This window comes from Anabas testudineus, chromosome 3 (assembly GCF_900324465.2).
Source record: "Anabas testudineus chromosome 3, fAnaTes1.2, whole genome shotgun sequence".
NCBI lineage: Eukaryota > Metazoa > Chordata > Actinopteri > Anabantiformes > Anabantidae > Anabas > Anabas testudineus.
The window spans coordinates 8925391-8942383 of NC_046612.1; the positions used below are offsets into that span (position 1 = coordinate 8925391).

General features: G+C 40.5%; 1 protein-coding gene across 3 annotated transcripts in view; it reads right to left on the minus strand.

Moving 5' to 3' along the window:
• The window catches only part of tub (TUB bipartite transcription factor), a 33616-nt gene extending 16908 nt beyond the window's left edge, over positions 1 to 16708 (minus strand). For 2 of the 3 annotated variants that reach the window (XM_026378243.2, XM_026378242.2), the window contains exon 1: positions 16563 to 16708. In XM_026378243.2, coding sequence (XP_026234028.1) covers positions 16563 to 16618 — 56 coding nt within the window. In that variant the 5' untranslated portion in view covers positions 16619 to 16708. Of the gene's footprint in view, positions 1 to 132; positions 486 to 16562 lie in introns of those variants that run through there. The other variant, XM_026378244.2, reaches the window with a different exon arrangement.
• Between the last annotated feature and the right edge of the window lie 285 nt (positions 16709 to 16993).

Genomic DNA, 16993 nt, shown 5'->3' on the forward strand with positions numbered 1-16993 from the left:
TTGAGCCTATTCAGTGCTGCGGTTAACAGTGTGATCTCCTTGTCACACAACAGAACCCCTGCTCAGAGACACACAGCTTCAAAAGATGAACACTGTGCCCTTTCCTGTGTTCTCAGGAATGTGGTACAGTACCTGTAGGGAATCCAGTCGGAGGAGTGCTTGGAGCTCATTCTGTATCAATCACTCTTGACTGCTGCTGCCTAACTGTGAGGCTGACGGCCTGCAACAGCACAAGTGGCTACGGGGTCTGAGGACAGTGATCACAGTCAGCGAGCCCACATCGCCTGTTCATCCTCTGCACACAACCCTGTATCCACAGCCTGTTTGTGTTTCTTCGTGTATCCTCTAGCTGTGGGGCAGCGGATGACTAACAACCCAGACAGACAGCCGCTCTCCTCAGTCATGCACGCAGAGCACATGAAATAGTCGTTTTCTTCTCTTCCATGTGTATGCTTCCAGTCAATGTCAATGGCTCTCCTCTTCTCTTCTCCCATCTACCGCCTCTGCTCCTGCTCTGTGCTGGCTCCCTTCCCTCGCTCTCTCTGTAGGCTCTATCTAAATCTCCCTCCGTTTCTTGCCCTTTAAATCCCCCCTCCCTTGCTTCTTCCCAGTCCAAATCTCGCTCTCTCGCCTCTTTTCCCAATCTATCTCTCGTTATCTCTCATGCAGCATCACCGACGGCAGCATCGAGTGCAAAGCCTTAAGCAAAAAAAGGAAAAAAATGTTATTGTCTTTCCTCTTTGATGTTCTCTCTACGCTATTTCTGAACAGTGCCACCCCCTCTCTGTAAGGCAACCACACACACTCTCTCTCTCTTTTCCTCGCAGACACTTTCTGCATCTTTCTTGCACGCTGTCCGTGTTGCATGAAGCATGTAAAGCAGGGACTCAGATGCGTTTTCTGACCGATAATTTATTTATTCGCTCAGAGTAAGAAGCATTAGCATATGACTGTGCAGACTAGTGTTAACGGCCTTTAATTCAACACTCTCTCCAGCTAGACAAAGGGCACCCTGTGATAGTGCCACAGCTCTGAACCTCTCTCACACACATCTGCTTCCGCCCTCAGTCTGCCGCCCCTCACTGTCACAGCACAAACACACATCACTCACTGTGTTCCCAGGGTTATTCAGGAGACCATCTATAGCCCATCTATAGGAAAAAAACTGATGCTTTACAAGGACTTGATTCATGTCAAGTCTATCAACATACAGATATTTCAGTGTCTGAGCCATTCATGTGTTGATTTCAAGAAAGCAAAATAATCTGAACCAATCCTGAAAAATCATGTGGAGAAGAAAATCTATGACTTGTGAGTAGAGATGAAAGCAACTACTGACTCCCTGCACAACAGCCTCAGGCAAAAACTTGTATTTTCTGTATTTCATCATCTATGTGATGCACCAGTTTCTGAGTTATATTCACATGGATATAAGACAACAATTCAGAAATACATATGCATTCAAGTGCACACACATTAATTATTACTGATGCATCTGTACTACATGGAAGCTCCATCCCCCCAATATGATTTCAATCTAATTATTATACAGTATTCAGCAGTGCACACATTGTTATTTAAGCAAAGACAAGTCAAACAGTGGAGTCACTATTAAGGGCACTCGCGCATCTTCCCTCAATTATTGATTACACGCCTAAACACTGGTGACAAAATAAACTAGGAAAAGATGCAACAGCAGTGAACTAAGGACATTTTTGTTTTAGTCCTATATCAACCATGTGTGTTTCATTTTTAACAATGAAATCTTAACATACAGTAAACCAAACTCACTGGACATGATAAATAACAATTTATGACCCACATTTAAAAGAATTTAATTTCATATTGTTTCATAATTTAATCCATTTTTACTTTATAAATGTATATAATTGATTAGACACTTAGAAATTATTCTAATTATTCTATGACTCTTTGTGCCTTCTGTGGTTTTCATTCTAAATAATATTCATTACTTAAAACTGTTTTCCACAAATACACATACAACACATACTCTGACAATTAGTCTAAAATGAAAACAGTTGGATGCTAGATCTAAAAATGTATACAGTGTACATGAAATATGGCAAGAACTTGTATTTATTCTTCTCTAGAGGTGGCAGCATTGGCGTCTACTGCAACTGTTTTACTGGAAACATAATGAAACATTGATTGCGTCCTCCAATGGTATGGCCTTTCCAAAATGTCAGGTCACAAAGATGTTTCATTTTGGCTCAAACAGAGGGAGAGTGTTGACAGAACGTCCAGTAAAATAAACCAGCTTTCATAAAATCCCAAGCAGATCGATCGCTTGCAGTGTTTCACCCACCGCGTCACAGACGAGTCGAGCGGGGACGAATATGAGGAGCAATTCCTGCTACATTTGGGCTTTATACTGGTATTTATTTAATAAAGAAGTTGGTTACTCTGATCTGTTCAAAGAAGTCGAATGTTACTCATCTGCAGTAAAGTCAGATGTCACTCCTACACAGCTCTGATGCTGTTTCTTCTGAAAATTACAGTATCGTGATTTCACAACACAAAAAAGAAACAGATCTTCCCTATCAAATCCAGACCGAGCAAAAGATAATGTACTGTTAGTAAGCCAAAGCAAGAGACCAATTCTTTTTGAGCCTTTTTCCTATAGTGAAACCATTGTGATAACTAACCAAAGAAGAAAAACATCATAAAACATTCTTGCTGCAATGATCACAGTATTTGACAGGTAGAGGAGTGCAGCAATTAAGGAGACAGGTTGTCCAAGTACCTTCCAAGTTGTTTAACTGATAACAGCGCTCAACAAGCATCAGCTCTGCCTGGGTGTAAGCTACTAAACACTGGTAGTAAGATAAATGTAGATGTCAATAAATAAAACAGTTAAATCACTCTGTTGTTAATGGTGTGTGCTGCGTAACAGCTGGCGTGATGAAAGTGGAAGTAAATGGAAAAAACCCCTCCACTGAGGAACAGGTGTAGTAGCAGCATCCTGCTCAATATTTGATGCCGAAGGGGGAACTTTGAAGTTTGGCTTTGGTCGCGGGAAAGTTAGAACTGGAAAGGAGGACGACTTTTGTATCATTTTGTGAGCACAAACCCAGAACAGAGAGGAAGAGTGCTTTCTTTCTAGCTTTTCCTAAAGCGTTACATCCATTACTGCATTAAACAATAAATGATAAGATCCTCTTGACTAATTTCATTTTTCCCAGTCCAGAATTTGTACAGAGCTTCCCTAGAGGCATTTTATTGCTGGTAACAGGAGGTCAGCAGTATCAGTAATTATAATAATGGTTCTGGCACAGAAGGCACACACTGATGTGAAAATGGATCTCTGGCTTGTGTATGCCTGTCTAGCTGAAACACAGCTGCAGACCACGAAGCTCTAATAACGTAGCCACCTGAGCAGCCATGTAGGACACGTGCCAACCTATGAGTGACATTTACCTTTGTATGAGTGTCTGTGTGAGATTTGTGTACGTTGTTATCCTGCATGCATGACCTAAAACCCACACTGTCACACAGATGCCTAAGTTCCAAAGTTCCCTGCCACTGTCTTCTGTATGTAGACCTGAAGGTCTGTCCCTCTTTTATAAGTGAGTTGTCCATCATTGCAGCTTCCACCTGAGCCTGATCAAATTCATTGTGCTGGTGCAGCTTTCTTCAGCTTGTAGAGTTGGACATTTTATCCCTGTAGGATAAAATAGACAGTAGCACGGTGCTGGTAAAGCAAAACAAACAAACAAACAGAAATCATGACTTTCAATTGCACATCAGACATATACTGTGCAATTCACAGGATCCTAAGATGAACAAACAGTGGAGTTTACACCTTGCACAGCCTTTGTTTTTTTATTGTCCAATTAGTGGTTTACTGGACCAGTGGGCTAATAAGCCATCTTATTACAAAAATAAAGACTGCCTGAGAGCACTGCTAACAACAAACCACCCTGCAGTGAGTTTGGGATGTAAGTTGTATCCCACATGTCCCCAGATTCAGGTAAGAGGAAGCTGCATCCACCTCTTGAGATGTACCGTATTCAGCTTTGAAGTATGGACTAGGAGGCAATTAGGACACAGCTAACTGAGTGAGTCATTGACTGGACCAACATTACATCACATTACACACTAGAGCGTGCTGCACTTCAGAGAGACTGAGTTGAGCCAGGGGATGCTGTTAGCTTTAAGCTGGTGTAAGCTAAATGAGCATTGCCTGTATCAGGATTGAGAAGATGGGTGGTGTTTAATAACCGTCATCTGTTTAATTATAGATCCACATAGCTGCTGAGTATCAGGGGAATGAATGGAGGACAACTGATAACAGATGGTGCAACAACTTGTGAGCGAGTGCAATTTAATATTGGAAACAAAAGGTTTAAGAAGCTTCAACATACTTCACTGTACACTAAATCCTTCTTCTACAAAATGCCCTGCATTTCCACATGAGCATTTGTTCAACATAGAAAACAGGAGTGCACAAACTGAGATCTAGACGTGCACATACTGGAAACAAAGTGCAAAGGCAAGTGAGCTACTGTTCCGTCTTGTCATCCAAGATAAGTGTCTGGAAACCCAAATTAAACCGTGGATGGGAGCTGCAAATTCTTTTGAGCCCGTTCAAAGCTGTGATTACATTGCATATTCAAACTACTGCTGGCAGTCAACTTGAGTCATAATCAGATAACATTTGATTGTTCAATTCATACTGTAGGTGCCAGGCTACCGCACTGCTTAATAATTTCACAATAAAAGCAGCCTGAATTAACCCACAAAATACAATATCTGAAAACCTACTGACTACTGAAAGGAAATCTCACTTTAAGCCAGAAAGGGCCCACTGAGGCCTCCTGCAATCAGCAGCACTTCCAGCTACAATTCAGTGGATATAATTGTTTTAGTGGAACACACTTTAAAAATCTATTCATACAAATATTTAAAGAGATCAGTTTGAGACCAAACGAAGGTGGCAGAAACCAAAACGCCACTCCAAGAAGGCTTTTTATTTGAACACTGGCATCTTTATTTTAAGGGGAGTTGTAAATCTTAAAGAGAGAGAGGGAGCGGGAGAAACAGAGAGACTGTGTGTGTTTGTGAGTGTGAGTGAAAAGTTAATCTCACAGCTTCGGAGACAGAGAGGGTGTGTGAGCTTATGCATGAAAAGAATGAAAAGTGAATGCGCGCATTGGCTCGTGTCCTGTATCGATTGAATCCTGCTGTTGATGGGCAACGTGCTCTTTTCAGATCACAACAAACTGTGGAAAATTTAAATGTAGAATTCAGTCCCTTCTTTTTGTATCACATAAAACTAAAGACCACGTGCACCAAGGCTGTGTGCGAGTTAGTTTGTCTTCCAGAAAATATGTTAACAAACACACACTTAGACCTACTGTACACAGTCCTAGTATCCACAGGAATCCCTGTACGACATTTCTCATTGTGTAACAGAGGGCATGCATAAAACATGATTTGGATTAGGAAATGTCACGCTGGATGAAACAGTGTCCCAGTGTCCCAGTGAGGGAACCAGATGGACTGCTTCAATACACCAAAGTTCCTCTGCATCCTTCTTTTCTATAGCCCAGTAGTTTATGTGTGTATGTATTTGCAGTATACCACAGCACCACCACCTGTAAATACCCTGTAAACATCAGAGGAGTTCAGCAACACATTCACCATCCATTTTTTGCTTGTGTTAAATTAATAATTGAACATTATACAGTAGTTAAATCTGAGATAATATTCAAATGTTATCCTGGTGTAATGTGTATTCAGTCAATTCAAACAATTCATTCTGTGACATTCGCTGACAAAACAATGCTGGTTGCAAGCTGAAGCTCACAAAGTAGTGCCTGATAATAACACGAGTCTGTAATAGTGTTTATGACAGGGTTTCTCTTTAGAAACCAGATATCGAAGGGCAACAAACAAAAAAAGCAGCTTAGTAGAATAAGAGGCACAAAACCCAGTGTGAACTGATGAGTCATCAGCCACATTTTCTCTCTCTGTATATACCGACGCGCTTAGATCCAGGCACAGCCAAACGGTGCCTTTCACAGTGTCATTTTACAGCTTTTAAAGTTGGAGTTTGATTCCAGCTGTGCTGTAAGCCGTCCGAGACCTCAGCTTTGTTAAATATTTGTTCATAGTAGAAGTACTTGTAATATAAAACAAAGGACTTCATTTATATAACTGTAAACCTCAGTTTTCCACTTCATGATCGTTGGAAGTTTACAGCATGTTGTAAATTTCCATAGTGTGGGCACTAAAACGCCCTAAATAGAAAATAATCATAAGCATAATTTGTCCTTTCAGAGGTTAATCCTTGGCTCAAACAGGGGTAAGAACTACATCCCACACAGACTGACGCACACATGTTGAACCTAACAACCTGCGCACAACAAGACAGCAGAGTGTCCTCCTGTCTGTCTATTTTTAGAGGGAAACATGCATGTGTCTCACTCTTTCTGCTCATACTGTACTTATCAGTCTTCTTTGTTTCATCTGTAGCACTCAGATTAGTTTGGCGGTGCCGCACACTCATCGCCAGTGTGGAAAAACTCTCAGTTATTATGTGCTATGAATCAGATGGAAGCAGGAAACAAAATCAGCCAAAATGAAATTTAAAAAAAGGAAGACGAGTTCCGCCTTAAACGACACTGTTATATTGACCCACACACAAATTCTAATTTCATTGCCTGAAGAATGACAGGGACCATGTCATTGTGGCTCTCAGATCATTTTGTGGATGATGGAGGAGTTTTAATGAACCTTTCTAATGGCACCCAGATAGATGGAGCGCTGTGAATGTGTTCAACACTTTGTGCGCGTCTTTGCGAGGAGGCGGTGGCTGATGTCTTTCTCTGTGTGTCACGCTGCCTCCTCTGACACACACTCCTCTGCTGGTTCGCTCCCGTGACCATGGCAACAGCAACGACTAATTATCATCTAAAAGCTCAGCGGTGAGCTATTTAAGCATAATATCTGCTTCAAGATAAAAACATACTCTACACAAATACAAACGCATTACCACCCTGCCAGTTGCAGTAGGTGTGTGGTAATTAACATCTGGTTGTGCCTGCGGTGTACAGTTAACATCACCGTGTTGCTGCAGTAAGTAGCAGTGTTTGTTTTCCTTTACCAACAGGGGGACTCATTGAACAGTGACAGAAATGTGTAATGATGGCTCGTGGACGCATGGAGGTGCTGTACAATAGCACAAGTGTTGCATTTCCAGCTTCCCAAACCCCACAACCACAGCTTCACACGGTCAGGGAGGGAGGAGTAAACGCATTCTCATGTTAAAACGCACATTTAAAAAGTGGTTGCTGAGCCCTGCCTGCATAATATGGTACGACGAAAGTAACAAACCTACAGTTCTTCCTATATTCTCCATACTGGGAGCTTGTATAAATATCATCAGGAAAAACAAGCTGTTTTGATCAGCTGAAGACAGATAGGCCTGCATGTTCTCTTTTTTCTCACCAAGTCCTGTGTGTGACACAAATCTCTGTTTGTTCCCTATTTCTGGATTTTTTTTTTTTTTTTTGTTTTCAGTTTATACAGTTTAAAACTCATTAAATGTGAGACAACATTAAAAAATACTTTCCACCCCGACTCTGCTGAGTCATTTTGCTTTATAAATATGTTTGTTCCTGTTTTTAATTAAGACATTATTTAACTATTAAGATTATCTTACTTTGAATGGCAGTAAGGAATCAAACAAACACACTGTACATTATATTTGTATAATATGTATGTATATGTCAATAGCATAGATTCAGAGGACCTCAGCATGTAAACAACACCAGACATATTGATAAAACGTAAAGGGCAGAGTGTATAATAATTAATATATAATTAATGATACTTGATGTTTCCAAACTGGTTGTAACTATGTGGCACTACAGCACCTGTTTAAGTCTCTAAGAAGGCCATCTGCTCTCACCATGTTTAACAGATTGAAGTAATCCTCCAGCTATCTATTAATCACAGAGCAATATGATTCATGATCCCAGTAGTTCATCAGAATTAGGAGACACTGAAACCAAAGTGCCATGAAAAGATATGTTTCAGTGCCAGCTAGGAGATAAGTGTCTCCTGCCTGTTTGTCTTGGTTACCAGAGAAAACATTTATGATGAAAAGTGACATATTGGAATAAAACCATCTAAGATAATGTTGTGAAAGAAGAAGATATCTTGTAAAAACCTCCTGGAATAATATAAATATGAACATTAAATAAACTTAAATAAGGAGAAAAATAACTGTGCTTTCTTTTCTTATATGAACTGAGTATATCAAAATATTTTTTACATAATTAATCATCATCATCATCATACGCATTACAAAGCAGTAAAACCCCACAATATCATATTTCAGACTCAGTTAGACGTCATTGTTCATTCTCTTGCATATGATGAAGGGCCAGAGGGATATAATACATAATCACACAGTGCACGCAGTCACACAACCTTATTTCTCAAAAACGTAATGCCATTTCTCATTTTACGCCATGATGTTTCACCATAGCAACCAGCTCCAGGAGCATATCCTACTCACAGCCACCAGTGGTAAAGAGCTGTTGAGGAGACGATGGAGAAGAATAATAGAGGAGCAAGAGTACATTTAGTGGCCATGTCAAAATATGGCTTTAACTGAACTTAACTTAAAATTTACTGTGGTTTATTCTTATATTAGCTCATTTGAATGACTCATTTGAATTAAATCCTAATTTCATCAGGACCCTAAAGGCACCTTTATGTGTTTTAGCTTTTAAAACATTAGACATTCCATTTTGAAACATTACATTTAAACGGAGGCGGAGGAGATCTGCTTGTGCTGACTACACATAGGATGAAGTAATAATAGATAATGACAGAGCATCAACAAGAGAAAGGACAGTTCTTGGTCCCGGCTGTCCACAGGGACACCAGAGTGTCAAACTGTGTCTCTCCTGGCTACCGACCTCCTGCTGTGTGACGTCTCTTCATATTTACATCACATTTCAGAATCAGCTTGTTAACTGTTTGGTGTAGGCTCTGTACTATATAAGCAAAGTGATGCGTAATATGGAGTATTTCTCTCTGAGCAGCTTTGTTCAGTTTGGGAAACGCTTCTCTTTTATTTAAGATGCTGCTCATGTGAAGAGAAACCATGCTGTATTATTTGCAACCACTCCCTAATGTTATTTTTCTTTGAGTAACCATCTACATGGCTGACGAGTACAGCTGGGGTGTCATGTCGTTCTCGTCTCCGACTCCAAAGACACACCTGCTGCTGAAAGAGTAATTCAACACAAATCCACTTTAATGTGAAGGAGAACCAACAACCTCTCCTGTTTTAATAAGACAGCAAAGGCATCAAAGTGGGGAAGCTACAAACACTGTCACGCCACTTGTATAGTGATTAGGATTTATGAACGGGGAAATGTTATTCCTTTGATGAAGCTGCTCGTTCAAGTCTTAAAATAGAATATGTGATTTGGTCAGAAATGCCACGCTGACAGAAAAGATTACCTTTAAATTTGGTGATACCTCTTTATCTTTTGATTCAGCCAGTACAAATTTAAAAAGAAAGAACTTATGTGCAAGATGTTTCTATGTTAGGAATAAGGAACTGTTTTCCATTTATTTTCACCTCGCAGATACTCAAACACCTCCACACCTTTCAACTGCATCTCCAACACATTCTCACACTTCAAAAGATCATCTTTGAAATACTTCAGAGCAAAGATAATCATCCAGCGTCGCTACAGGACATTTAAGAGGCTGTATTCTCGACTGTGCAGCTGATTGTCCTTTGTCATCTGCATATAAATTGCATTACACTCATCCAAAACAGCAAGAAGGAGAACAAAATAAGAGAATCCAAAGTAGTCCAAGTATTGCTCTATTAAACATTTTCCACACCTCAAAATATAATTCTGTAAGGTCTTTACCTTATAATGTAAAATGCCTTAAGATGATTTGTGTTGTGGTTTGGCAACAAATGAAACAAACGGAAGTTGGGTTGAGCAGGATATCAAACAAATCTGGAAGTAATTGATTCAACAAAGGCTGTTTACAGAACTATGCTTTCAGAAATGGGCTTCCAGCATTGCCACTGCAGCAGACACTAACCACTCCCCCACAGCAACAGAGAGCCAGGACACCAGGATGTCAGAGAGGACGGTTCTCCACCTTTTCACCTGATGTCAGTTCCTGCTCGTCAGCAGCACAATAGCAAACGCATCTTAAAACCACAGAGGCATTCACTTTTTCCACAGACAATGCTTGTTTTTACCATCACAAGAAGGGTTTTATAGCCAAGCTGGCTGCCTTTCTGCCATGACACCCTCAGCAATTCCAACTGATCTCCACTTCAAATTTCTTTGAGCTTCAGCTGAGTGGATCCTGAATCACCCACAGTCCTTCCCTCTTTCCCTTATACAATTTCCACTCATTGAATTCTCCTCTGTCCGTCCACCATATCCATGCTGTCTAGATTTGTTTACAACAGATCTTCCCAATCAAACAAGCAACATCTCAAAAACAGCTGTTACTAAAACAATCTGCCAACATTAGCACAATGAATTGATGCATTGTTAAATGGCAACAACAGCAAAAATAATCTGCAAATCTGGCATGAGACATAAATCATTATTCACATCATGTATTCTGTTCTCTCAGTCTGTGTTTCTGTGTTTCTCTGGCTTTAGTTTGTTAGCTGAAATCTGTTTAATCAGCCTGGTTGGCATAATACAACAGAATCTGCATTCACAGCTGTGTAACGACACTGCTCAAAAAAGGGACACTTTACTAAAAACAGGTACAATAGAGGGGCAAAAGCAAGGCGAGCCCAAAGAAGGGGATGGTTTTAACTGTTTTTACTGATATGACGATATCATCACAGTATAATGACCTAAATAAAGAAGGGAATGGTTTGCTGACAGCACATGGCACCACATTCTCTCCGTTACACAGTCTGGAACATCTATCTACTATTTTTTGTGGCTGGTCAGTGATGGTCTGATGCTAATGGTTCCCTGACTGCTGTGAGGTACCAGGATAAAATCCTCAGAGCCACTGTCGGTCGTACACTGGTGCAGTGGGTCCATGGTTCCTTCTGGTGCACGACAAATTTCAGCCTCGTGACCAGAGTGTGTAGGGAGTTCCTGGATGACAAACATATTAATGCTACTGACATGTCCTCATGTTCCCCTGACCTAAATCCAACTGAGCACCCATGGGATACAATATGTATCAGTGCATTTGAAGTACCACCACAGACTGCCCAGGAGATCACTGATGTACGAATCCAGATCTAGGCGCTGCCCCAGGATACTCACCTCCGATCAGGAGGGCATATACACTTCTAGGTTTCTGTGATCAAATTAAAGCACCTTGAGTGAGCCTGTGATTTTCATTTTTCATTTTGATTTTCAGTGGAATACAGCGCTCTATGGGTCGATAGTTTGGATTTCCATTGACCCATGAATCAGGTTGAAAATGTTCAACTTGAATAAATTATTAATCAAAATCCAGTGTGTGATAAAAGTGTTATTTAGAGAGAGCTTACTATTATCAGGCAGTAACTGTGTTTATTTTGCACCAAATTAGCAGAAGACATTTGTGATGTGTAAAATACCAATTCCTGCTCAAGGGCAAGAAAATAGTGACAAATACATTCAGGTATTTGCCAACTACTAGCGAGCAAAAAAGAAGAGCTCTCTTGTACAGACAAAGGGCTCAAAGCTTTGTTTGCTATGCAGCTTCTCTGTCTGTGGTTACTACAGAAACAGGTGGACAGTGACTAAGCTATGAACTGCATTATAACAGCAATGGTGCAAAGGGTTTTCTGAGCTCTGAGTCTGGAGCTCTGACGAATAAGACATGACAGATCACATCACCAGATATTATAAGCGGTAGGAACCTTCATTTTTCATCTATGTTACCAGTTTGCAAAGGTAAATGTTCCACATGCATGCCATCAACAACAATAAAATGTTATATCAATGCTTCGGGGTAAATCATCTAAAACCTATAATTGGTTGTGGACAGGCTGTCACAGCAGGTGGACTGGCCATTCTGATACTTACTGGACACAGCTGTCATTTGCTAATCTGAACTACAGCAGACATTTAAGGAACTACATCAAGCCTGCTTTCCTCGAGTCATTCCTCTTCGTAATCTTCTGCAGTATTAACATATGCAACATTTCCATTAGAATAGGCCACTAAAATGCAGATATTGTGATCAAACATAATACTCTACACATTTCTGAAAATGGAGATGTAAAGTCAAAAGAGTAGACTTTGAATATCAAATTCTTCTGCTGCCTGCTCCTTATTCACATCTTGCTTTCAGACAGTACACTGAGTCTGAATAATTGAAAAGGGCTTTAAAACTGCCAAGTCAAAAGACAAAGCTTGAAGGTACAGGCCCCATTTACTGCAAAGGTCTAGAGGAGAAATCTCAAGCTTACTCAATAAATTTTGCATAATGAATTTTGCAGTATTGTAATAAACAGTGAATAAAATGTTTCCTCCACGAGTAACAAAGATGCTTCTGTCAGTTTATCTTTCATCATTGGTTCAGAGCAAAATACCTAGACACCCTGTGCTAACCACGTCCAGCTTCTCCTCTCCGTGTAAACTGCAAGATGTTTTCAGAGACTAGTAACATTTAGTTTCTGTTCTACTTCACATAACTGTCTTCTTGAATAAAGAATAATGAATCAATCTCAGCATCATTCTTTGGTGTCTCACATTTCCAACCAAGTTACCTCGTTCTTCTGTGACTCATCTTTAAAGGCACCAAGGATGGTGTCCACTCACATGATGTTATTCCCACCTCAAGAGCTTGCAGCACTGAGTGTGCATGACGTGCTATGAGGCTGACATCCGGTGGAAATGCAATTGTGGAGGAGGGACTCTGCAAATGTGAAACTAGACTCGGTTTTTAAATAATAATATGCAGAAATGTGATCTTTTTTTAACAGTTACAGCTTCGATAAGCAACAGAGAGGGCATAGACACACTGTCAGTACTGACTGTTAACAGCTCCTGCTGTGACCAATTCACACCTGCATCGCAAGCTGAACAGACACAAGTACACCTGAGATCAACCTGCCTGAGCTAATCTGAGGCCAAATTTATGCTCAGTATTTATTATTAGTGTTATTTGAGTATAACACAATAAAATGCCCTATGAAAGAACCGCACATTGTCACTTTGTGCTGCTTGTCTTCAGAAGTTGTGACAGCTCTACAAAAATGACAGTTTTGCATGCATGAACGACCAAAGCAAAATAACACTTTAACAAAAGATGTTCTTTTATATATGGTTTATGCTGCCAAATGCTGCTTGAAAAACTCCAGACTTACATCAATAGTAGTGCATCAATAGAGTTTTTGTGTGAAACTACAGGTGAGATCATCTATTTTTTTTTATCTAAAAATATTTACAAATCATAGGAAAATACAAACTCTGTGGAATATAATTAATATTATTCACAATCTAAGTGAAATAGAGACATGTTAGGTACGAAAAGACTTAAATAATATAAACAGCAGTAAAAAATGTTTGACTAGAGATGAGTCAGGTCCCTTTCAATACATGATCAGGTCAAAAAATAAAGGACCGGAAATTGTCAATAAATGAACTTTATCTTGTCAGGCCACCTTGACCCTCCACCTCTAATACACAGTGTTTACAGTGTTTGCAGAATGGGAACCAGGACACAATGTGATTTGTATGTCAAAGTACAAATAGGCTACACTATAAATTATGATTTATGCAAAAACACACAAGTACAACAACACCAGTTTCCAAACCGCAGCAGCATTTGAGGATAATATGTTTCCTGAACATTATCCTCATTATGTGTTTTTTCACATAAACAGAAAACAGCAAAAAACAAGTATTTAGTATTTTCAGTATTTTAGAAAGGGGGTTGAACAAGGCTGTGACCAGTTATTGGTTTATCAGCAATTATCAGCTGGGAGCAAAATGACTCATCAATTATTTTCCTAATGTAAAACACACTGATCTGATGTTGTAAATGAAATGATGATATGTTTAGTCAAAATCACAGATACGTACTGTACTTTCATACATACTGTGTTTTTGAAGCCCTACAGTTTTATGGTCAATGTTTAATACAACCAATGGCGCTAGATTTTTCTAACTATCAACTGTAATTGACATTGAAGAGTTTTCCAAAATACTAAATAAAACTTGGCGAATAAACTCCTTCTGCTGAACTATCATACAAACTGAAAAGATGGGTTATACCACATGCAGCTAATGGTTAATGGATCTGTTTCAGTTGTTTGTTGTTGTTGTTTCACTCACTGCAAAGTGCAGTCCCTTTCACTCACTGCAAAGTGCAGTGAGTGAAAGGGATTGTAGACCTGGATGAGAGAGCTCAAGTAAACCAGTGCTGTTGAGTTCACCACTTTGTAGGTAAGGGTCAGGGTTTTGAACCTGATGCGGGCAGCTACAGGAAGCCAGTGCAGAGATCTGAAAAGTGGTGTAACATGTCCTTTTTGGCCGATTAAAAGTAAGGCGTACTGCTTCATTTTGGATCATCTGGAAGGGTTTGATAGTGCATACTGGTAACCCTGTTAGCAAGACATTACAATAGCCAGATCCTACACAATGAGCTGTGCTGTATAATCTGAAAGGTAGGGGGTGGTATTTGTGATGTTCAAAAGGGCAAATCTGCATGCCCTTGAAACAGAGGAGAGGTTGATCAGTTGATCATAAATAATATCAATTGGATCAATCACTATAGACCCTATGTTGATGTTGATGTTGTATTTTATTAAAGTTCTGGCTGGGAGGACAAGAACTTCTGTCTTGGAGAGATTGAGCTGAAGATGCTTCTCCCTCATTCAAGCAGCGATGCTGGTGAGGCATGCAGAGATCCGTAGTGAGACAGTGGAGTTATCCAGTGGAAATGATAGAAAGAGCTGTGAGTCATCAGCATAACAAAGACAGGAAAAACCATGCAACTGGATGATGGAATGTAATATAGATGGAAAAGAGCAGAGGACCAAGAACTGAGCCCTGCGGCACGCCAGTGGAGAGGCAGTGAGAGTTAGAATCCTGTCACTGCCAATGTACCTTAAAGGTACCTCAAGACAAGTGAACTTAAGCCAGGCCAGTGATGCCCAAATCAGAAAGTGTGTAAAGGAGGATCTGGTGGTTAACTGTGTGAAAGGCTGCAGATAAATCAAGTAGCACTAAAACATAAAATAAAAAAGCTAATGGTTTTCTGGAGGAACACTATGTGATCTTGCTGCAAAAAATAAACAATACTTCTCCCTTAATGTATAAGTTCTGACACTTCTTTCTTGCAGCTCATAACTGGTTGCACAGAATAAACATTATTTCACAGCGATGTGAGAAATCTCTAGAAGCGATGAGACCGCTGGCGATGACACCAGTCTCCTGGGATGTTCAAACACAGATTCAGAGTATCAGTTATAGTCTCCGAGCGAAGCCTTAGTTCACAGAACTTTACTGGGCTGTAGACTTTATTGTTATTCAAAATAGTTTTGTGAATTTCCAATTAGTGTGTGTTCTACCACGAGTGTGTCAAGTTCATCACACGTGCATTTGTTAAATCCCCCCAAACTTATATGTAACTGTTAATGTAATTATGTATAGTTGAACACGTTTACAGTGTGCTGCCTCCATTTTCACTCGCCATGACTGTTCACTGACTGACTCACGCACACTTATGTCTGACATTATGCTGATGGCATCATTCACACAAAACGAACATTGTGTTGTTGTCATTTACAAAAGTTATTTATGAAACACAAATGTGTCATAAAGTGAGTGTTAATATTTATTAATTTAAAGTAACATAGTTCATTTGAAATATGGAAAATTACCACAAGACACAAGTAATGACCAAAAACAACTGATGACAAGGAATATGAAAGAAAATATATCAAAGATGACCAAAAAACATCAGCATGACCTCACTGGGTGAGAAGCCTTTTAACCATGTTCTCATATGCACCACTTGCTCATATTTTAAATTCAGTTTTTTGAAAAAAGCTAAAGATCAACATGACTCTACAGGGTACTCTTCTCATCTGTGTTCACTGTGTTCTTCCTCCACAAGCCTATTTGAATTTGTTCCAAATTGTGTGGTCCGGATCACAGTCAGCTCTCAGGCCAACTTCCTGGCTACTGAGTCCAGTTCTGAGATTGAAGCACTTTGTCTTTGTGCGCACAGCTTCTCCTGCCATTGTGCAGATGATTTTCAATTCAAGAGCTTCACAGTAAATAAACAGCGTCACTACAGCGAGAAACAGATGAATATGCGTTAACAATATTCAGCAGGTGCCCAGCTGGAAGGATGGAGATGAGACGCAGAAAGAAGCAACAATCGCGCGTCACATCGCACCTTGTCGTTTCCAAATCCGCTGCACCTGTCAACTAATTGCGCTGAGGACTTCTCACCTTTACAACACCGGCCTACCATGACAATATCCAATAAAACGCAACGCAGTGTCCCCTCAGATGAAAACATGCACCACATCTGCAGCTGTACGGGGGGGGGGGAAGCTCGCTTACCTGTCGTAACTCCATCTACTGTAAGACATGCTCCTGTTGCTGCTCACTCCCTCCATGTCTCCGGCGAGCTGGACGGACCGACCTGGATGGTGACGGGGCGAATTTCAAGTGTGAACGCTGCCCTCTTCTTCCCTCCTCACCGATGCGTCCACGGAGCGAGAGGATCGTCGTGGAGTGAATGAGCAGAGAGGCTGTGCAGAGTCTGAGGCTCGCCTGTGGGCTGTACCACCGCGGAGAGGGGGGCCCGAGCGGTCAGATCCCGGTGCACGCGTGGATGTTGATCACTCACCCAAAACAACAGATTCGTTCTGGGGACGGATGGTATCAGACCCCACAGACTGTGTCCTGGATGCAGCCACAGCACCTACACATAGATATGAAATACTAAATAAACTGGGTCCATGCTCTCTGCACTAGTTATTTCCCATAGA